Source organism: Xiphophorus hellerii, chromosome 18 (assembly GCF_003331165.1).
Source record: "Xiphophorus hellerii strain 12219 chromosome 18, Xiphophorus_hellerii-4.1, whole genome shotgun sequence".
NCBI lineage: Eukaryota > Metazoa > Chordata > Actinopteri > Cyprinodontiformes > Poeciliidae > Xiphophorus > Xiphophorus hellerii.
The window spans coordinates 26,599,186-26,621,209 of NC_045689.1; the positions used below are offsets into that span (position 1 = coordinate 26,599,186).

Below are 22,024 nucleotides of genomic sequence, written 5' to 3' on the forward strand. Positions count from 1 at the left end.
TGGGTGACAATCCCGTTACTTAAAAACTTATAACACTCAAAACATCGTTCAAAGTGTCTATTGGTACAACAGTGGTTTTCCCACTTTGATTAAGCTTATTTTGTATGTATGAACAATATTTCCACAGTTTTAACCTGTGTGCTTCCTTTTAACAAAAAATTACAATTTTCTTTTTACCTAAAACTCAATTGTGAACTTTAACCAAAGATAAAGTTCACAAAGACCTTTATCTTTTCCAATTATATATTTTTTTCATAATATGTACAATGCCAAATTAAACGTAAACTAGGGTGAAGTTGAATGCAGGTTATCTCAAACATGACTTCAGATAAGTAGATAGATGTGAACCCACCCTCTTTCCAACTCGTGACGTGATGCAGGCGCTTATAAAACTTTAAAATGACATTTACACCCGTCTAACGGAGCCTGAGGAGCGGAGATGTGGACTTTTCTTGTAGATCCGAGATTCATAGTCAGCTTGTTGGAGCTGATGTCACTGGTTCTGCTGGGTGGGTTTGTAAATGTTCTGAAACAGAAGACAGAGCCTGCAGAGGCTTTTAATGTTGCTGGAGTCAGCACTGAGGCTTCATCCACCAGGTGTACTCTGCTGGGTACGCCTCGTTCACCTGCGTTCTCAAAAGATGGGGACTTTATCATCGGAGGGGTTTCCTCTATTCATTACCAGCTTTACACAGTGATTTATAATTACACCACCAAGCCCGAGCCTCCGAGATGCACAGGGAGGTTAGTAAGAAGAGGTGGAAGATGGATGTTACGTGTTTGTTTTATGTCTTATGCAAAGTTTGTCGTCACAGTCTTGGTGTTACAATAGCATGTTGGTATTGAAACATACTCCTGTCATCAACATGTTTTATCGTTAAATTATTTTAGAATGACAAAATCTAATTTCAATATACTGTAAATCTAAAATATAAATCTTTAAAACTTATTTAACAGATTTGATGATACAGTAAATTTTGCTGAATAAATTGAATATTTTATTGCCGATGCACATGTGAATTGCATAATATTATGCAACAAATTAATGTTTTGCATGTTCAAATGTCTTTTGAATTTCATGAGCCCCTTTTTTAGAGCTTTTGTGTGACCGTTACAACTCAATGATTTTCTTCAGCTTCAATGCCCGGGGGCTGCGCTTCTTCCGCACAATGATCTTTGCAATTGAGGAGATAAACAACAGCACAGAGCTGCTGCCGGGCATCAAACTTGGATATCAGATCTATGATTCCTGCGTCTCGGTGCCTATTTCAGTGCACATTGCTTTTCAAATGGCAAACGGTCAGGACCCTGTTATTTACAAAGGAGATAATTGTTCTCAGTCTGGAAAGTTGGTGGCTGCTGTAGGAGACTCTGGATCCACTCCATCTATCAGCATGTCACGCATCATGGGGCCCTTCAACATTCCTCTCGTAAGTAGTTTAAATTCTAAATCTTAAAAATGTATGAACTTATTTGACCTGTTCTAATAGGAAGTTTCTTTTTTCCTTTCTTGACTGTAGGTGAGCCACTTTGCCACTTGTGCCTGCCTGTCGGACAAACAACAGTTCCCTACTTTTTTCAGAACGATTCCCAGTGACCATTACCAAGCCGCTGCGCTGGCCAAACTGGTGAAACACTTTGGTTGGACTTGGATAGGAGCCGTCCATTCAGACTCAGATTATGGAAATAATGGCATGGCCTCTTTTCTAGAAGCTGCACTCAGAGAGGGGATCTGTGTGGAGTACATTGAATCTTTTTATAGAAGCAACCCACAAAGTAAGATCCAAAGAGTTGCAGATGTTATCCGCAGGTTTGTACATTGATATTTTTTCCCCTTTTTTCAATTTTGTAATTTGAATATAATTTTAAAGATTACCTCAGTCTGAGCACTGAACACTTGGTTCTGTCTTTTCAGTTCAACAGCAGTGGTTGTTGTAGCGTTTACAGCTATTGGAGAAATGAAAGTCTTGCTGGAGGAACTGACCCGGGATCCTCCTCCACCTCGTCAGTGGATCGCGAGCGAAGCCTGGATAACTGACTCAAACCTGATGAGATTCAGTTTCTGTGCGGGAGCCATCGGTGTTGCTATTCAGAAATCTGTCATCCCAGGTCTGAGAGATTTCCTCCTGGATCTCTCTCCCTCTAAGGTGGCTGCTTCCTCAATGCTGACTGAGTTCTGGGAGGATGCATTCAACTGCAGCTTGACAGAAAGTGAGAAGGTTTTCTTTATTTAGCCAAAATTGTGAAAGAAAAATAAGTATCTTTCATTATCAATACAACAGAATCTATTCCTTTTTAGGTGTTCTTTTTGTACTAAATGGGATACAAAAAACTCAAAGACAAAGATCTGCTTTCAGATATAAAATGACATTGAAAACATTCTGTAGCATCTCATCAAAGTAAAAGTTTTATTAATTTACTATGCTCTCTTTTATAAAAACCCTAGATCTGATTTTTTTTATTCCAATTATTTTATTTAATATTATTTTATCTGGAATATATTACACTTTTTAGATTTTTAAGCAGGAATTTGTAGGGCAGACAATTTGCATGAAACCATGCTGTTTTCTTTCTTACACTTTTGTTTTTGTTTAGTTTGAAGTTTGGTGGAACGTGAAATACAATAGTCATGCATTTACATATGAATCTGTAATCGGATTTTACTTCTTTTTTTCTATTTTAACAATGACCATGAAAGTGCTGCCCTCTCCATTTATCTCTTATTTGTTTTTCTTCAGCTACTGATCCAAACAAGAGAGTGTGTGATGGAACAGAAGATCTAAAAACCCTAAAAAGCCCGTACACTGAAACGTCTCAGTTAAGAGTTTCTAACATGATGTACAAGGCTGTTTATGCAATAGGGCATGCTATTCACAATGCAGTGTGTGAAGAAAAAAATGCAACTGTTCAATGTGACAAACACATTGGACTGGAGCCCAAACAGGTTAGTCTTTAGAATTTTAACGAGCCATTAGACTGGTAATTTCATGTAAAATTAATTTAATTGAGAAATTATATTCCCATGATGTCCTTTGTTCATTTGAAGGTTTTTACTGAATTACAAAAAGTAAACTTCTCTAAGAATGGCTATCATGTCTCATTTGATGCAAATGGAGATCCTGTTGCTTTTTATGAGCTGGTGAACTGGCAGAAAAGTGAGAGTGGAGTTATTGAACTGGTAACAGTGGGATATTATGATGCATCACTGCCAAAGGGCCAGGAGTTTCATATCAACAGGAACATAACCTGGGTGGAAGGTGGGACACAAGTAAGGAAGGAACAACAATGTAGCAAATGAACTTTCGTCAAAACTCTTTCTAAAATACTATTTTCTTTTTATCAATTTGTGTACAAGGTTCCAGTGTCAGTTTGCTCAGAGAGTTGTCCTCCAGGAACTCGTAAAGTGTTGCAGAAAGGAAAACCAATCTGCTGCTATGACTGTATACCATGTCCTGAAGGAGAGATCAGTAATATGACAGGTAAAGTCAAATATAAGTCAAACATAATTACATCTTTGAATATCCTTTTTATTGTTGTTTGATTTATTTTTTCAGATTCTCCTGACTGTTTCCCATGTCCTAAAGAGTTCTGGCCAAATTCAAACAGAGATGCTTGTTTCCACAAACCTGTGGAATTTCTTTCCTTCGATGAAGTCCTGTCAATCATCCTGGCTACACTCTCCATCAGTGGAGCCTGTCTGGCCATCATTACAGCAGTGATTTTCTTTCATCACAGAACAACTCCAATTGTCAGAGCCAACAACTCTGAGCTGAGCTTCCTGCTGCTCTTCTCTCTGACTCTGTGTTTCTTATGTTCATTAACTTTCATTGGAGCCCCCTCTGAGTGGTCCTGCATGCTGCGGCACACAGCGTTTGGCATCACATTTGTTCTCTGTATCTCCTGTGTTCTTGGGAAAACTATAGTGGTTCTAATGGCCTTTAAAGCTACACTTCCTGGTAACAATGTTATGAAATGGTTTGGTCCAACACAGCAAAGAATGACGGTAGTGGCTCTCACATTTATTCAGGTTATAATATGTATCATTTGGTTGGTTGTGAGTCCTCCCTTCCCAGTGAAAAATCTGACCACCTACAAGGAGAAGATCATCCTGGAATGTGCGTTAGGCTCTGCTGTTGGTTTCTGGGCTGTGCTCGGCTACATCGGCCTGCTGGCTGTGTTTTGCTTTGTGTTAGCTGTTCTAGCTCGGAAACTACCTGATAATTTCAACGAAGCCAAGATGATAACCTTCAGCATGTTGATATTCTGTGCAGTCTGGATCACCTTCATCCCAGCTTATGTCAGCTCTCCTGGAAAATTTACTGTGGCTGTGGAGATATTTGCTATTCTGGCCTCCAGTTTTGCACTGATACTGTGTATATTTGCTCCAAAGTGTTTCATTATTTTGTTTCAGCCAGAAAAAAACACCAAGAAATATTTAATGAACAAACACTGACGTTATCTTATTAGAAGAATGGTCTCTAAATCACAAAATATGTAGATTTTTGAAGTGTTATTTTTGAAACATTTATTACAACTTATAAATGTGATGTGATTTGACTCTGACAAAACATAACCTGACTTGAATTTCAAAACACTTTTATGCCTTTTTTCAGGTTAGATTCTCTAGCCTCTACATCCCATTACTCATCTCAATTGCAGAATTGTCATTTACACAAAAATGGAGTTCTTATTTCTTTGAAGTAAGAACAATTTGACATACCCTTCGTTCCACTTGACATTTTTTCTATCATAAATCAGCCATTTGAGATAAGGATAAGCACAGGTAAAGGAAATTTACCAAATCAACCAAAGTAAACCAAATCAAGTTATTTAAAGTCTTGGTTTGTAGGCTAGTTCTTTCTGTCTTTTTCCACAACATTCTCATTGAGGACATCATCCGTTGCTCATAATAACCAAATATTACCCTAAGAAAATGATTATCAATGGTAATGTTGAGCGGCATGGAGAAAAAAAATTGGCATAAATAATAAATAAAAACTGGACTAAGTATATGAAAACCGTAATATTTTAATAACAGCATCTTCATGATAAAATAAGTCTTCATTGTTATTGTGTCAACATATAACGTGTAGAACAATGAAACTGGTCATTAAGAATTCATAGTAATAAACCGTAAATGATGAATGATAAGCAATACCAAAAGAGTATGTGAGCACTGACTTTTTCCTGTAGCAAACAAAGCAAGTAGACCCTGACTGGCATGAAAATGACTTCAAAGTTCCTCATTTCATGCACATAAATAAAAGGTAAAAAGATTTTAAAAAAATAAGAGACTATGAATTCCTATTAATATGCCAAAAATAAAACATTTAAACATATAAAAATTATAACATTAAGAAATGCACAGGACTGCATCTGACCTTGAACGTATGCGTAAATCCATATAAATTAAATTAATTCTACAAAGTCTTTGGTAAGTCTTCAGCTGACATTGAACTACAAATCTTTTAGCTAAACAGACTATGCTCTCAGGATTGCTAAAAATCTTTTGAAGATGAATGTTGCTCTTTAAGGAAGGCATTTTCTTTTCCTGCTAAGATTGAAACTCTCTACATTTTCTCGAGCCAGATTCATTTCCGTTAGCTAATTCATTCTGGAGCAAAGCTAATGTAACTTATCTCGCCATAACGAGTAAAGTTCTCATTTTAAACAAAAAGCAAATTTATTTCCAAGCACTGGATGACAGCATGTGAACATGCCATCAGCTATCAGAAAGCTCCTCATTGTGGAGGAGTGTTTTTATGAGTTTAATCTTGAGCAGCGTCAGGATTGCACTTGTCTCTGAAGATCAGGCACCCAATGAGGAAGCGAGGACTGGTGCATCTCTGATCATTCTGTTGGAGTTTTAGTGTTGTGCTCATCCGGTGTGAAACTCTGGAACTACAGAAGATGTGTATTTTGGTTCTGTGTTTAGAATATTTATGTAAATAAATTAATGTGTGGATATTTGTTTGCATCTTTCGATTGCATTACATACACCCAAAAGGTTTGCACATAAAAAAAGAAATAAACAAAGTGCCACAATATAGATTTATTTGTATGTACAACAAATAATCAGCTAATCTAAATAGTTTTCATCATGTTTGGCCAGCAATGAATTTCTATAGGACAGAATTATGTTGAGTCCAAAACAACCACAACCTCCAGGTTCTCCATTGCTGAGCGCCCCTGCATACAGATGTTAACCATAATAGTGAGCAACAGACAGTAATGGAGATGTTCACAGCTAGAGTGGAACCACATCAGACCGGTTTGAGTGAGACTTTACAATGGGGAGGCTTCTTTTATAAGTTACTCATGACATTACAAAAGTGCAACACAAAATCACTGAGGAAAATACTAAGCACTGCCAGACTGAATTAAATAACTTGGAATACATCTAAAGATTGAAATCTCTTGCCAAAATAGAATTGAATTTTTACTGCATGTATGCATGTGCAAAAAGAAAACAAACAGATAAAAACATTTGGTCAGAAAAATGGACTCATAATATATGGGTAAAAGTGATAAACATATTTTTATAAAAGTTATACCTGCACTGGTCAATAATAACCACAATGATACTATATGAGGTTGGGTAGCTTCTAAAATCTACCCATAATAAAATGCCTGACAATAAAATAGACACGTAAAGTCTGGTGAAATCAAAAACACAAACTTAGGTGACAAATTAATTTAATTGATATTGAGATCAATTGAAAACTGTTCCAAATTATACTTACAAGTTAAAAATATCTAAAGTACCTGCTAGGAGTATTTAGTGTTTAGGAATTCAATTGATAATACACTTCTTCTGTAATTTCGCTGCTATTCTTCAGATAATTTACCATCAGTTGTTTTTCGAATATTTTTTTAGTGTTTTTCTCTGGTTGAAACAATATAATGTAACACTTTGGAGCAAATATACACAGTATCAGTCCAAAACTGGAGGCCAGAATAGCAAATATCTCCACAGCCACAGTAAATTTTCCAGGAGAGCTGACATAAGCTGGGATGAAGGTGATCCAGACTGCACAGAATATCAACATGCTGAAGGTTATCATCTTGGCTTCGTTAAAATTATCAGGTAGCTTCCGAGCTAGAACAGCTAACACAAAGCAAAACACAGCCAGCAGGCCGATGTAGCCGAGCACAGCCCAGAAACCAACAGCAGAGCCTAACGCACATTCCAGGATGATCTTCTCCTTGTAAGTGGTCAGATTTTTCATTGGGAAGGGAGGACTCACAACCAACCAAATGATACATATTATAACCTGAATAAAGGTGATTGACAATACAGTCATTCTTTGCTGTGGAGGACCAAACCATTTCATGACGTTGTTACCAGGAAGTGTAGCTTTGAAGGCCATTAGAACCACTATAGTTTTCCCAAGAACACAGGAGATACAGAGAACAAATGTGATGCCAAACGCTGTGTGCCGCAGCATGCAGGACCACTCAGAGGGGGCTCCAATGAAAGTTAATGAACATAAGAAACACAGAGTCAGAGAGAAGAGCAGCAGGAAGCTCAGCTCTGAGTTGTTGGCTCTGACAATTGGGGTTTTTCTGTGATGAAAGAAAATTAATGCCGTAATGATGGCCAGAAAGGCTCCACTAACAGAAAATGCAGCCAGGATGATTGACAGGACTTCACCATAGGAAAGAAACTCAACTGGTTTGGGAAAACAAGCGTCTTTGTTTGCATTTGGCCAGAACTCTCTGGGACATGGGAAACACTCGAGAGAATCTGAACAAACAAAAAAAATACAAATATTTTTTCTTATTACATAAGAATTTAAGGATATGGATAAATTTGAAAACATATTTGACTTTACCTGTCATATTACTGATCTCTCCTTCAGGACATGGTATACAGTCATAGCAGCAGATTGGTTTTCCTTTCTGCAACACTTTACGAGTTCCTGGAGGACAACTCTCTGAGCAAACTGACACTGGAACCTGGAAAAGAGACAGAGAAAAGAAATTCAATTATTTTACAACCAGCATTATCAAAACAATTAATTACTGCTAAGACAATCATCTTTTGGTTAATATTACTTCTTTTCTCCCATCCAACCAGGTTAAGTTTCTGTTGATATGAAACTCATGGCCCTTTGGCAGTGATGCGTCATAATATCCCACTGTTACCAGTTCAATAACTCCACTCTCACTTTTCTGCCAGTTCACCAGCTCATAAAAAGCCACAGGGTCTCCATTAGCATCAAATGAGACATGATAACCATTCTTGGAGAAGTTTACTTTCTTCAATTCAATAAAACCCTTCAAATAAAAGACAAAGGGATACTGTGAGCCATATTTTATTTAGAGTGGATAAAAAAGTTGCTAATCTCTAATTGTTCATGAAAACAGAAATATATTTTTCTGCGTCTATGGACAGACCTGTTTGGGCTCCATTCTGATGTGGTCGTCATATTGAATTGATGTCATTTTTTTCTGACTCACTGCATTGTGAATAGCATGCCCTATTGCATAAACAGCCTTGTATATCATGTTAGTAACTCTTAACTGAGATGTTTCAGTGTACGGGTTCTTAAGGGTTTTAAGATCTTCAGTTCCATCACACACTCTCTTGTTTGGACCAGCAGCTGGAGACAAACAGATACATTTATTTTTCAAACTACATTATTCAGCATCGTGTACTCTTTATGTTATCTTCAATCAAAAAACCTGTAAATGTTTGTTAATAAATTCATGCAGCCCTATTGATTTGCCTCCGTAATAAGACTACCTACACATCTCTACAGATTGGATTTGGATATAGTATTGCTGTTATTAATCAAAGTTAAATCAATGTAATTATCTTCAGGTCTACTTACTACTTACTTGTTGTCAGGCTGCAGTTGAATGCATCCTCCCAGAACTCAGTAAGCAGTGGGGAGGCAGCCGCTTCAGAGGGAGAGAGATCCAGGAGGAAATCTCTCAGACCTGGGATGACAGACTTCTGAATGGCAACTCCAATGGCTCCCGCACAGAAACTGAAGCTCATCAAGAGTGGATCTGTTACCCAAGATTCACTCCCGATCCACTGACGAGGTGGAGGAGGATCCCGAGCCAGTTCTTCTAGTAGGACTTTCATATCACCAGAGGCTGTAAATGCCACCACAACCACTGCTGTGGATCTGAAGAGACGACAGAATGTGTTAGGACAAACTAGCAGCACATCACCAAATTTAACCCTTTCTATATATATTAGTGATACTAATTACATGGAAACATTTCTTAAAAGCAAACACAAAAATCAAGATCTCCAACAATAAAAAAAATCTGCAACATTTTTGTAAATTTATTCTAAAACAAAATGAAAAGTTAGTTCTACAAAAGCACAAACCTACGGATAACGTCTGCAACTCTTCTGATTTTGCTCTGTTGGTTGGTCCTAAAAAAGGATTCAATGTACTCCACACAGATCCCCTCTCTGAGTGCTGCTTCTAGAAAAGAGGCCATGCCATTATTTCCATAATCTGAGTCTGAATGGACGGCTCCTATCCACGTCCAACCAAAGTGTTTCACCAGTTTGGCCAACGCGTCAGCTTGGTAATGGTCACTGGGAATTGTTCTGAAAAAAGTCGGGAATTGTTGTTTGTCTGAAAGGCAGGCACAAGTGGCAAAGTGGCTCACCTAAAGCAAAAACAAAAAGAAGGGAAAAATATTAGGAAGGGTAGAATAAATTGACACATTTGATAGTTTTAGTCTAATCACCAGAGGAATGTTGAAGGGCCCCATGATGCGTGACATGCTGATGGATGGAGTGGATCCAGAGTCTCCCACAGCAGCCACCACCACTCCAGACTGAGAACAATTATCTCCTACGTAAACCACAGGATCCTGACCGTTTGCCAGCTGAAAAGCAACATGCACCGAGACAGGCACCGAGACGCAGGAATCAAAGAGACGATATCCGAGTTTGATTCCCGGCAGCAGCTCTGTGCTGTTGTTTATCTCCTCAATGGCAAAGATCATTGTGCGGAAGAAGCGCAGCCCCCGGGCATTGAAGCTGAAGAAATGGATTAGGTGAAAGATGACATTTAATAAAAACTTTTAAAACTGTCTCATAAACATTGAAAGATATTAAGATTTGCAACAAAAAAAAATTAACACAAAAAAAATAAAGAAATGAATCTAATGTTGGGAAGGAACTAGTCCGTGCTATTATGTAATTTAGAGGAGTAAAATAACTAAAGAATTTGGTATTCAGTGAAATATTGTAACAAATTCTAAAAAGACATATTGAATGTTAGAAGTCCAAGCAAAACAATGTATCAAACTTAAATAAGATTTAAATTACATATACAGCTTAAAAAGAAATATAAGTTCATTACCTTTATTATTCAATCAGAAGTCAAACCTAAATTAGCTGAAATGAATGAAAGTACACAATAACAATCACAAAATAGTAACGTAAGATTAAGACGGCTGCTGATTGTGAACTTAAAGCTTTATGAACTAAACCTATCGGAATATTTTCCCCCAGCATCACAGCAAGCACAAATCACATGTAACATCATCTTCCACCTCTCCTCCTTACTAACCTCCCTGTGCATCTCGGAGGCTCAGGCTTGGTGGTGTAATTATAAATCACTGTGTAAAGCTGGTAATGAATAGAGGAAACCCCTCCGATGATAAAGTCCCCATCCTTTGAGAACGCAGGTGAACGTGGCGTACCCAGCAGAGTACACCTGGTGGATGAAGCCTCAGTGCTGACTCCAGGCTCTGTCCTCTGTGTCAGGACATTTACAAATTGAGCCAAGAGGACCAGTGACATCAGCTCCAGTAAAGTGACTGAGAATCTCGGACCAATAAAGAGGGTCCGCATTTCTATCCGTCGAGTTTCGTTTGCTGTGTGTAAGTGTTGTTTTACAGGCTTATGAACATCTATGTCACGGCAGGTGTTCATTAGTCAGAGGGTGGATTCACCTATGATATTTACGCTTTTAATGACACGAATAGTCATGAATTAAAATAACACGTTTTTAATACTTAAAGCCTTTCCTGATCTTTTTTGAACAACCAACAAAGGAAAAAAAAAACAATCCTGAAGTTGCAAATGCTTGTTGGTAGCAATTTTTATATTAAGCAAATCACGTTATTGACATTTTTGTTAGCTTTTTTTATTATTTCTTTATCTCACGTTGCATTGCAACCTGCTCTCACAGGGAACCAATTCAAACATTTACTGCTTAAATTTCTCTCAGGGTTTAGAGTGTATGATTCACCAGAGAAACAACCAACAACTAAGTGACAAACAAACTCGTTTTTTGACTGAGTCAATAATATAACATCATCTGAACACATACAGACAGACAGAGTGTGATACATTGTTATTGGATATACTGGTGAGAAAAATCAGGAACAGAATTTCATCAACTTGCTATAGACACATGTTACACATCAGTCGTTTCTAATCCATCTGAAAGCCCAAATATTATGGACAAACCTGAGTATAATGCTCAGGTTTGTCCATTTTGATCTCAATACCAACTAAATCTGTTTTTATCATGTACTGTTCCATCCGTTTCTATCTCCTCCCAAATTAGCTGATTTTTGTGTTTTTTACAACATTTAGAAGCTATTGACAGGATTGCAGAAAAGTTTATTTATAACAACGTAATCATATGTTTTCATCACACTATTTTTTTTAGTAAAACAGTTACAAAGTAAACAATGATAATAAATGATTTGTCAAATGTCGTTTCTAATTTAGCATGAACAAGTGGTTTCCAAGTGACATTAAAGTACACTATTACAATTAGTCTGCATGTTGCCACATAACCCTTCACAAAATTACAAAGATTTAACTATTTTGAAACACAATGATAGTGGAAGATTAAACTGAACTGAAGAGAAAAAAGTCAGATTGAAAGAATATTATTTTATTTTAGAAGCCAAAATAAAAAGCAGATTTCCCCTAGCAATTATCACAATATGATAATAGAACTGATTTATTGTCAATCTCAAGAAAACTCCAAAATTAATTTATAGCATTGAGAGCTATGATTGGGTTATTTAACAGCTAAAACTAATAGAAAACAAATTGCAAAGATTCAGAAGATAAAGTTTGTCTTATCTCCAATAATGATAACTTTTTCCCCAAAATACATGAACACATACAGTAGTTGTTCATAGCAAAGTACTTTTTCAAGTTTTAGTATGTGTATTATCAGAAATGTTTGACAATCTATGAAAATGCAACAGTGCTAAAATAGTGAACTGGATTTAGCCACAAATATACTTTAGGGGAAAAGAAAAATAAAGTTTTGGGGGGGAAAAAAGCAAAAAAATATAGATGACAAAATCATAATATCAGCATAAGAAGAAAATTATTAAAAGACTGCTCCATATTGTTATCTAATGTTAAACTATGAAAGTTTTTTTTAAATACATCTGACCAAAATGTTTAGGTGTATTCATAATAAACTTTCTTGTCACTTTTCTACCAATCTTCTAGCAATTGACCATCAATTCTTGTTCATCAAACTTTTCTTGGTGTTTTTTTCAGGCCGCAGCAAAATAATAAAACACTTTGGAGCAAATATACACAGTATCAGTCCAAAACTGGAGGCCAGAATAGCAAATATCTCCACAGCCACAGTAAATTTTCCAGGAGAGCTGACATAAGCTGGGATGAAGGTGATCCAGACTGCACAGAATATCAACATGCTGAAGGTTATCATCTTGGCTTCGTTGAAATTATCAGGTAGTTTCCGAGCTAGAACAGCTAACACAAAGCAAAACACAGCCAGCAGGCCGATGTAGCCGAGCACAGCCCAGAAACCAACAGCAGAGCCTAACGCACATTCCAGGATGATCTTCTCCTTGTAGGTGGTCAGATTTTTCACTGGGAAGGGAGGACTCACAACCAACCAAATGATACATATTATAACCTGAATAAAGGTGATTGACAATACAGTCATTCTTTGCTGTGGAGGACCAAACCATTTCATAGCATTACTACCAGGAAGTGTAGCTTTAAAGGCCATTAGAACCACTATAGTTTTCCCAAGAACACAGGAGATACAGAGAACAAATGTGATGCCAAACGCTGTGTGCCGCAGCATGCAGGACCACTCAGAGGGGGCTCCAATGAAAGTTAGTGAACATAAGAAACACAGAGTCAGAGAGAAGAGCAGCAGGAAGCTCAGCTCAGAGTTGTTGGCTCTGACAATTGGAGTTGTTCTGTGATGGAAGAAAATTAATGCCGTAATGATGGCCAGAAAGGCTCCACTAACAGAAAATGCAGCCAGGATGATTGACAGGACTTCACCATAGGAAAGAAACTCAACTGGTTTGGGAAAACAAGCATCTCTGTTTGCATTTGGCCAGAACTCTCTGGGGCATGGGAAACACTCGAGAGAATCTAAAACAAAAAATAAAAACATTGTTCTTATTACATAAATAGTCAAGGATGTGGATAAATTTTAAAATATATTTGACTTTACCTGTCATATTACTGATCTCTCCTTCAGGACATGGTATACAGTCATAGCAGCAGATTGGTTTTCCTTTCTGCAACACTTTACGAGTTCCTGGAGGACAACTCTCTGAGCAAACTGACACTGGAACCTGTAATAGAGACAGAGAAAAGAAATTCAATTATTTTACAACCAGCATTATCAAAACAATTAATTACTGCTAAGACAATCATCCTTTTGATCATATTACTTCTTTTCTCCCATCCAACCAGGTTAAGTTTCTGTTGATACGAAACTCCTGGCCCTTTGGCAGTGATGCATCATAATATCCCACTGTTACCAGTTCAATGACTCCACTCTCACTTTTCTGCCAGTTCACCAGCTCATAAAAAGCCACAGGGTCTCCATTAGCATCAAATGAGACATGATAGCCATTCTTGGAGAAGTTTACTTTCTTCAATTCAATAAAAACCTTCAAATGAAAAGAAAAATACAAATAAATACAATTGGCGTCCTTCAAAGTGAATTTGAAAGGAAGTTAGTAGTTTGTAATTGTTAATGAAATCTTCAGTGAAGTGTGTTTCTCTGTGAACTGACCTGTTTTGGCTCCAATTTGATGTGGTTGTCACAGTGTATGGCTGTATTTGTTATCTGACACACTGCACTGTGAATGGCATGTGCTATTGCATAAACAGCCTTGTACATCATGTTAGAAATCCTTAACTGAGACGTGTCAGTGTACGGGCTTTTTAGCATTTTAATATCTTCAGTTCCGTCACATCCTCGCTTGTTTGGATCAGCAGCTGAAAACAGAGACCTTTATATATTTACTCTATTTAAAAGTAAATTATATAAGCAGTTATAATACCAAAATATCTGGTACGTTTTATGTTATTTTTTAATTTAAAAAAACCTGCAAGAATTTTATACAGTTATATAAATTTACAAATTTGTACAAGCAAGATATTGTGGTTCTGTAATTTGCCTACAGAGCTAAGAATCATGTTCAATACAAACAAATCAAAAACAAAAAGTTATATAATGGTAAGAAAAAAAAAGTAGGGGTTACAAAAAATATTTCATACTTTTCTTCTGGTCTATATTAATTATTTACATGAAAGATGCAAGACTGGTTGTATAAACAGGCCTAAGATTAAAGCTGATTTCACACATTTTGAAAGTCACACACTAACATTATTACTGTGTTGCAAGGTTTGATAAAAAAGAATTTCAGTTCACTTTGATGATATGCCAGAGAGGAAAACATTCACATTTCACTAACAAATATCAGAAAAAGGGTCTATGTCAACGTCAAAATATTTAGAATAATCAACTATCAGCAGTTTCATTTCATATTATTTTGTTAATAAAAGGAAAAGCCAGCAAAAAAACTTTCAAAATGTCTCACTTGTTGTCAGGCTGCAGTTGAATGCATCCTCCCAGAACTCAGTAAGCAGTGGGGAGGCAGCCGCTTCAGAGGGAGAGAGATCCAGGAGGAAATCTCTCAGACCTGGGATGACAGACTTCTGAATGGCAACTCCAATGGCTCCCGCACAGAAACTGAAGCTCATCAAGAGTGGATCTGTTACCCAAGATTCACTCCCGATCCACTGACGAGGTGGAGGAGGATCCCGAGCCAGTTCTTCTAGTAGGACTTTCATATCACCAGAGGCTGTAAATGCCACCACAACCACTGCTGTGGATCTGAAGAGACGACAGAATGTGTTAGGACAAACTAGCAGCACATCACCAAATTTAACCCTTTCTATATATATTAGTGATACTAATTACATGGAAACATTTCTTAAAAGCAAACACAAAAATCAAGATCTCCAACAATAAAAAAAATCTGCAACATTTTTGTAAATTTATTCTAAAACAAAATGAAAAGTTAGTTCTACAAAAGCACAAACCTACGGATAACGTCTGCAACTCTTCTGATTTTGCTCTGTTGGTTGGTCCTAAAAAAGGATTCAATGTACTCCACACAGATCCCCTCTCTGAGTGCTGCTTCTAGAAAAGAGGCCATGCCATTATTTCCATAATCTGAGTCTGAATGGACGGCTCCTATCCACGTCCAACCAAAGTGTTTCACCAGTTTGGCCAACGCGTCAGCTTGGTAATGGTCACTGGGAATTGTTCTGAAAAAAGTCGGGAATTGTTGTTTGTCTGAAAGGCAGGCACAAGTGGCAAAGTGGCTCACCTAAAGCAAAAACAAAAAGAAGGGAAAAATATTAGGAAGGGTAGAATAAATTGACACATTTGATAGTTTTAGTCTAATCACCAGAGGAATGTTGAAGGGCCCCATGATGCGTGACATGCTGATGGATGGAGTGGATCCAGAGTCTCCCACAGCAGCCACCACCACTCCAGACTGAGAACAATTATCTCCTACGTAAACCACAGGATCCTGACCGTTTGCCAGCTGAAAAGCAACATGCACCGAGACAGGCACCGAGACGCAGGAATCAAAGAGACGATATCCGAGTTTGATTCCCGGCAGCAGCTCTGTGCTGTTGTTTATCTCCTCAATGGCAAAGATCATTGTGCGGAAGAAGCGCAGCCCCCGGGCATTGAAGCTGAAGAAATGGATTAGGTGAAAGATGACATTTAATAAAAACTTTTAAAACTGTCTCATTTACATAAAAAACCATTCAGTCTGACAAGAAAGTAAGAAAAAAGAAATTAAACAGAGAAGAGTTGGAGAAAGAGAAATAACTTGTAATTCATTTGTATAACAAAACTAAATAATTTGGTATTCAGTTAAATGTATTGTAATACATGGTATTGTTGTATTGCATTTTAAAATATAAAAGCAAGAAACATTCAACTTAAAAAACTGAATTTGCAGATTTATTTTTTAAAGATAAACTCATTACCTTTGTTATTCAATCAGAAGTCAAACATTAGATTAGCTGAAATGAATGAAAGTGCCCAGAAACCATCACAGCCTTGTAACAATAGACCAAACATCTTATTGCTTATGAACTTAAAGCTTTATGAACTAAACCTATCTGAACATTTTTCCCCAGCATCACAGCAAGCACAAATCACATGTAACATCATCTTCCACCTCTCCTCCTTACTAACCTCCCTGTGCATCTCGGAGGCTCAGGCTTGGTGGTGTAATTATAAATCACTGTGTAAAGCTGGTAATGAATAGAGGAAACCCCTCCGATAATAAACTCCCCATCCTTTGAGAACGCCGGTGAACGTGGCGTACCCAGCAGAGTACACCTGGTGGATGAAGCCTCAGTGCTGACTCCAGGCTCTGTCCTCTGTGTCAGGACATTTACAAATTGAGCCAAGAGGACCAGTGACATCAGCTCCAGTAAAGTGACTGAGAATCTCGGACCAATAAAGAGGGTCCGCATTTCTATCCGTCGAGTTTCGTTTGCTGTGTGTAAGTGTTGTTTTACAGGCTTATGAACATCTATGTCACGTCAGGTGTTCATTAGTCAGAGGGTGGATTCACCTAAGAGACTAAAACCTCTTGACGACATGAATACGAGGGCTATTTCCACTTGGTTTGTCCTTCAACTCTGTCAACAAGAACGCTCCTGTTCTTCTTAAAATTTAGTGAAAACTCTATAGATTTTGTAAATTGTACCAAAATTCCATAATTACTAACTTTTCTCAAGTTTTGCATTTGAAGCTTTTTGTGTTTTTTCTGAATGCAGGCTCAAACTACCCATAATTGACTTTTTTTTAAAAATTATTTCTATTATCACATGTAGACCAGGGAAAGGGTTGCTGGTCAGGATTTGTACTTTTTGTTGTTTGTGAAGTCTTGGAAAAAACAGCAACAGCTTTTTACAATCATTACATAGTGGCCAAATATTTCAAGCAGGGCGATATCATGCACATATTAAAGAATACGAAACTGTAAATGATAAACAAAAATAAATAAAATACAAATAATCAAGATTATTGATGTCATATAGGGCACAATATAAAAAAAACATTTGGGGAAAAATAATCGGTAGCAATGAAACTTATTAAAAAGCTGAAAAACAGATGGCTAACATGCATTTACCTTCTAAAAATCCATCTGATCAACAATTTAAGTTGGAGCTGCCATGAACGTGTATGTCTATCTATTCTGGAAATCAAGTTTCTATTCCTGCGTGGAACAATAATGAAGGTAATGTAATTTGAACCGTTTAAACTCAATTGAATCAGGTTCACAAGAACGTCTTGGAATGGGTCTTCAGTACACTGAGCAGTGAATTTGGTGCTGTTGATTACAAATACGCATTTGGGACGACGGTGGTAGGACGGTCATCTTGTAAATGTCGGGTTTACGGTTGGAGTCTACAGCTCCGTCCGTCTCCGTCATTGTGTCTGTGGGCAAAACACTTAACCCTCCTTGTCTGCTGGTTGTGGTTAGAGGGCCTGGTGGTACTGGTGCATAATAGCCTCGTTTCTGTTGGACTGACGGATGGAAGTTGTGGCTAATATGCTGATGGTGCAGCTTGCCACCATCAGTGTGGGAATATGTGCGTGATTGGATGAGTGGGTCCTCTAGACTTGAAGTGTCATACAGATGTAGGTAGGGTTGCCACCTTTCAGAAATCAAAATAAGGGACGCCCACCAAAATTGATCTCCAATCAGAGTAGCATACCTTCAACACGTTTATACTTAAGTAGATTTACTTAAGCTTTAATGAAGTAGGTGTAAAAAGTATTTGGTAAAAATCTACTCAAGTACTGAGTAATTGATCATAACACCTGATTTAATATTCAAAATGTATCCTCAGACAGCTCAAAATATAAACGTTATGTGATCATTCTGGTACTTTAAATAGTATTACCAAAATATTTATACAAATAAGGAGTTAGATTTTGAGGCTGGTTCTAGACCAAATTTACCATGAGGGCCAGTGTAGTCAGTGTTTTTTTTTTTTAAATTTTTTCGTAAAAAAGAGTTAAACAAAATAACAGAGCAAAATATTTCATCATTTAATATTCTGAGCCAAAGAGCCACTTGTGTCTCCAGATTTAGGTTGCAGATCCTGATCTAGCAAGTGGAAAATGTGATCCTAACTCCATACAGCAGCTAAAAGTGCAAAATTCGAATTTTTTATTACTTCCAATTGTTAAAGTAAAATTGTGAAGTTTAAAAACATCTACCACTGAATATTAAAAAAGACATTTATTTAGTATAATTTCTTCAGTTCCCCTGTTGCCCCCCGTCTAGAACCGCCTCTGGGCTGCAGGTCTGTGTCTGGTGTATTCTTGGTTAGCATGTTTTTTCTTCATTGACAGGAAGTCAAGTTGTCCAAACTGGTGAACCACGTTAATAGTTAAATAATACATTAAATGACCGCTGAACAATTATTCATAAAAAATATCAACATTTCTAAATAAAACATACAGAAAGTCCTAACAAACCGTTTTAAGGTAGGAAATATTTATGTATGTACTGTTAATCTATTAGTATGATTTGTTCTATAAATTGCCATTCATATTACTTTGGCTGATACTATTATTATATATTAAATAAATTATCATCCAAACTCAACATCCTAAGCAAATAATCAAACCATAACAGTCTTTTAAAAGCACAATAAGAAACTGATTCAATAATAAAAGGTTCTGTACTGTATCAACCTGAGGAGATGATTGAGGGATAAAGAGACGCTAACAGGTCTGCAGTGTTCCTCTCCGGATCCATTCTGTCTGATACCAATCACATCATACAGCAGCACACTGCATCACGATGGCCAAGTTTTTTAAATAATTGCCTGTTTAGCCTGGAATCAGACATTGTTCAGCCTGGAATATGCATCTCTCCACTCACATCTCTATTTTTGTTAGAGTTCTTACTTCTAAGGACAGTGGAGTATCAGGTGGAGGACATTTTAAAAGACGCGGGTTGATAGCAGCTCACCGCGGTTGCCAAAAGATGGTAGTGTCCGTCTGTAGGCAACGGTGACAACAGCGTCGGACTGTAGCGTTCTGAGTGTCCTTTATCTCCTGCCACGACAATTTAGCTGACCTTAATGTTTCCTGTGTTTTATTTTGGTCATTATTGTTACACTTAGTGTTGATATGTGTGTCATAGGCATGTCTGTTGGACATTTATAGAAATACGGAACAAATCGCGTCCCATATCGGTTCAATACGGGACGCAACATTTATCAGCCAAATACGGGAGGATTCCGTATTTTACAGGACGGGTGGCAAGACTCAGAAACCCTGTATATTTCTGAGGGTTTTTTTTCTTTTGGCTTTATAATGTTTGATAACAAAAATTTAAACTTTTCAATGTTTGACATTGTCTAGCAAAATGCTTTTACATCAGTCTACAATAGAATGTTCAGTTCCAATGGTATCAATGACATCAGCAGTGATGACAAAACTCTATGATACCACAAAGGAGTCTCTCTCTTGAATGTAGCTCACAGACAGCGTTTTCTCAGACCTGTTCCACAGTTCTATCGCGACAGATCACTCTTCAGAGCACGTTCGAAATTAATCGAAACAAGCGGGATATCGATTCCAGATATTACACGGCTTTCAGAGAAGCAAGAAATTACCAGAACATCGACATGAAGCAACAACAGATTGCTTGTGAACATGAAGCTTTTCCAGCTGAGCTTTCATGGGTCGACATTATGGACCTCAACATCCAAGTCGACTACGACGCTGTCATTTTCCCTTTGGAAGAAGACACAGACAGCCCCGTTAAGCCGGAAGATGAATCAGGAGAGATCCAGGGGGAATCAAGTCCTTCCGGCGACTTGGAGAGTCCAACATCATTGGAAGTCGAGCAGAAAACAACTCCCCCTGCTGGCTTCAAGATTACCCCCTCAGAGACTAGCCAACACGTCATTGATCTCACAAAGCAGGTAGACGATCTTAAAAAAGAACTGCAGAGTAAGGCTTTTGATCTCCATAAGGAAAGAGACCGAAGGATTGCATATCAGGCTGAAGTCAAATCACAGCAGGAGGAGATTGAGAAACTGCAAAAAATGGTAGTGAAAGAACATCACCTGCGAGTCAAACATGAACATGAAAGAAACGTGCCAGAGATTAAAGATCTATCAAAGGTTTCTTGCTCGTCCAAAGTTACAGTTGACAAGAGCATTCTTCAACAGCTGGAGTACTTCAAGAGGGAGGCTGAAAAATACGCCTCCCGCAACAAAGGTCTGATAGAAGTAATGGTTGAAGAGTACAGAGTGAGACTTAAATATGAGGAGCAGCTCAAAAGTCACACTGAGCAAGCTTCCAAATTCAAAGCACAGGAGGAAACGATGACATCTCTGCAGGGTCAGGTTGCAGACCTCAAGGTGAAGTTAAAACTTGCTCTGGAAAACAACCATCCTAGAGTCTCCACCCAACCAGAGGCCCCCCTGAAAACAGAAAGCTCCCTACAAACAGAGGAGTCTAAGCAAAGACAGACCTTGAATCAGCAAGGGGTCACCATGCATAGCCTGGTTCGGCCTTTGCGCCGACCCACACCCAGGTTGCAAACAGAAGGATCTCTACAAACAGAAGAGTCAACACAAAGCCAGACCTCCAAACAAACATGGAGGTCTGAGGAAAGACAGACGTCCATGCGACCAACCTCTACTGGTAGCATGAAGGGCCTTCATGTTGCCATTGGCGCAAAGACCAATCTATGCCCGGCTCGGCCTTTACGCCGACCCACACCTAGGTGGAACTAACCTAGGTCACTATCCAAACCCAGGTTTTGCTAACACTGGGCATGATGGAAATTCATAATGCCCAGTGGAAGGCTTTACACAAATTTAGAATATCAAAAGAGACACAGGAAAATAAAATTCCTAACTCCAAAATCAATGGAGAAAACACAAGATCAATTTCAGAGTTCAAAACAGCATTACAAACATTATTAAAATTTCCCTATATAAAAGCTGAAACAGATAAAATTTCTCAAAAATTAATTGATTAATTGGTCTCTCTAAATTGTCCTAAGAAGTAAATGTGTGTGTGCAAATATAAGCATGTTAAAGGATGGATGGATGAATATTTGTTAAAAGTGTCTGACAGTAGAATATGAAACAGAGAATCTGTGAAAATGCATCTGGCTCTGCTACTGTCCAGAAACAACCAATCAGAACCAAAAGTTTGCCTTTGCAAAGGCAAACTTTTGGTTCTGATTGGTTTCTAATTAGACTGCTAGTGTACTGCAGCTATGCAACTGGCAGAAAAACAACCTAACATTATATCATCATTATTTATAGAATGATTTAGAAAACAAAATGCTGTACAGGTTTGTCAAAACTATTTCGAGCCATACTAGAACTTAGCACTGATTTCCCTTCATTTTAGTAGCTGTCATTTTTCATGACCGTAACCAATACTAGTCTATTCCTAACCCTAATCTTAACTAAAACTTAATTAGCATCTTACTTCTAAACGTTACCCCTGACCCAAAGCAATGAGTCCATCAAATTAGGACCAGGCTTTGGTCCTAATATGACGGGCATAATATGACACTGGACATATAATAGTGTGTTCCCACCAAACGTGTTTTGAGCGTCAGGCGCATTTGGTTTACATTCAAAGTCTATGTGAAGGCACGTTGAGGGTCGTTGCGGAAAGTTTCGAGAGTCTAGCGCGGC

General features: G+C 37.8%; 3 protein-coding genes across 3 annotated transcripts; 1 reads left to right on the forward strand and 2 right to left on the reverse strand.

The window, feature by feature from the left end:
* The first annotated feature begins 377 nt into the window (after nt 1-377).
* Nucleotides 378-5,151, forward strand: LOC116737209 (extracellular calcium-sensing receptor-like). The gene is made up of 8 exons (XM_032590235.1): nt 378-744; nt 1,136-1,430; nt 1,521-1,810; nt 1,916-2,211; nt 2,739-2,944; nt 3,047-3,268; nt 3,356-3,479; nt 3,555-5,151. The coding sequence occupies exons 1-8, from the start codon at nt 440-442 to the stop codon at nt 4,451-4,453; spliced, it is 2,637 nt and encodes an 878-aa protein (XP_032446126.1). The 5' UTR covers nt 378-439; the 3' UTR covers nt 4,454-5,151.
* Nucleotides 5,152-7,599: 2,448 nt separating this feature from the next.
* LOC116737323 (vomeronasal type-2 receptor 1-like) lies at nt 7,600-10,864 on the reverse strand. The gene is made up of 6 exons (XM_032590393.1): nt 10,551-10,864; nt 9,721-10,015; nt 9,350-9,639; nt 8,845-9,140; nt 7,836-7,959; nt 7,600-7,747 (listed from the first exon to the last, which is right to left on the reverse strand). Exons 1-5 carry the CDS (start codon nt 10,832-10,834, stop codon nt 7,913-7,915), a joined length of 1,212 nt encoding a protein of 403 aa, XP_032446284.1. The 5' UTR covers nt 10,835-10,864; the 3' UTR covers nt 7,600-7,747; nt 7,836-7,912.
* A 399-nt stretch (nt 10,865-11,263) lies between these two features.
* LOC116737295 (extracellular calcium-sensing receptor-like) lies at nt 11,264-16,832 on the reverse strand. The gene is made up of 8 exons (XM_032590361.1): nt 16,521-16,832; nt 15,715-16,009; nt 15,344-15,633; nt 14,839-15,134; nt 14,028-14,233; nt 13,681-13,902; nt 13,458-13,581; nt 11,264-13,375 (listed from the first exon to the last, which is right to left on the reverse strand). The coding sequence occupies exons 1-8, from the start codon at nt 16,802-16,804 to the stop codon at nt 12,477-12,479; spliced, it is 2,616 nt and encodes an 871-aa protein (XP_032446252.1). The 5' UTR covers nt 16,805-16,832; the 3' UTR covers nt 11,264-12,476.
* Nucleotides 16,833-22,024: the final 5,192 nt, after the last annotated feature.

What these genes read in the sequence shown, in the direction of transcription:
- LOC116737295 (XM_032590361.1), bottom strand. Translation starts at nt 16,804, where the DNA reads ATGCGGACCCTCTTTATTGGTCCGAGATTCTCAGTCACTTTACTGGAG. An exon ending in GGCCCTTCAACATTCCTCTG is followed by an intron (nt 15,634 to 15,714) that starts GTGATTAGACTA and finishes TTTTTGCTTTAG; the next exon opens with GTGAGCCACTTTGCCACTTG. An exon ending in CAACTGCAGCCTGACAACAA is followed by an intron (nt 14,234 to 14,838) that starts GTGAGACATTTT and finishes CTCTGTTTTCAG; the next exon opens with CTGCTGATCCAAACAAGCGA.
- LOC116737323 (XM_032590393.1), bottom strand. Translation starts at nt 10,834, where the DNA reads ATGCGGACCCTCTTTATTGGTCCGAGATTCTCAGTCACTTTACTGGAG. An exon ending in CCTCCGAGATGCACAGGGAG is followed by an intron (nt 10,016 to 10,550) that starts GTTAGTAAGGAG and finishes CCATTTCTTCAG; the next exon opens with CTTCAATGCCCGGGGGCTGC. An exon ending in GGCCCTTCAACATTCCTCTG is followed by an intron (nt 9,640 to 9,720) that starts GTGATTAGACTA and finishes TTTTTGCTTTAG; the next exon opens with GTGAGCCACTTTGCCACTTG.
- LOC116737209 (XM_032590235.1), top strand. Translation starts at nt 440, where the DNA reads ATGTGGACTTTTCTTGTAGATCCGAGATTCATAGTCAGCTTGTTGGAG. An exon ending in GGCCCTTCAACATTCCTCTC is followed by an intron (nt 1,431 to 1,520) that starts GTAAGTAGTTTA and finishes TCTTGACTGTAG; the next exon opens with GTGAGCCACTTTGCCACTTG. An exon ending in GGGTGGAAGGTGGGACACAA is followed by an intron (nt 3,269 to 3,355) that starts GTAAGGAAGGAA and finishes TTTGTGTACAAG; the next exon opens with GTTCCAGTGTCAGTTTGCTC.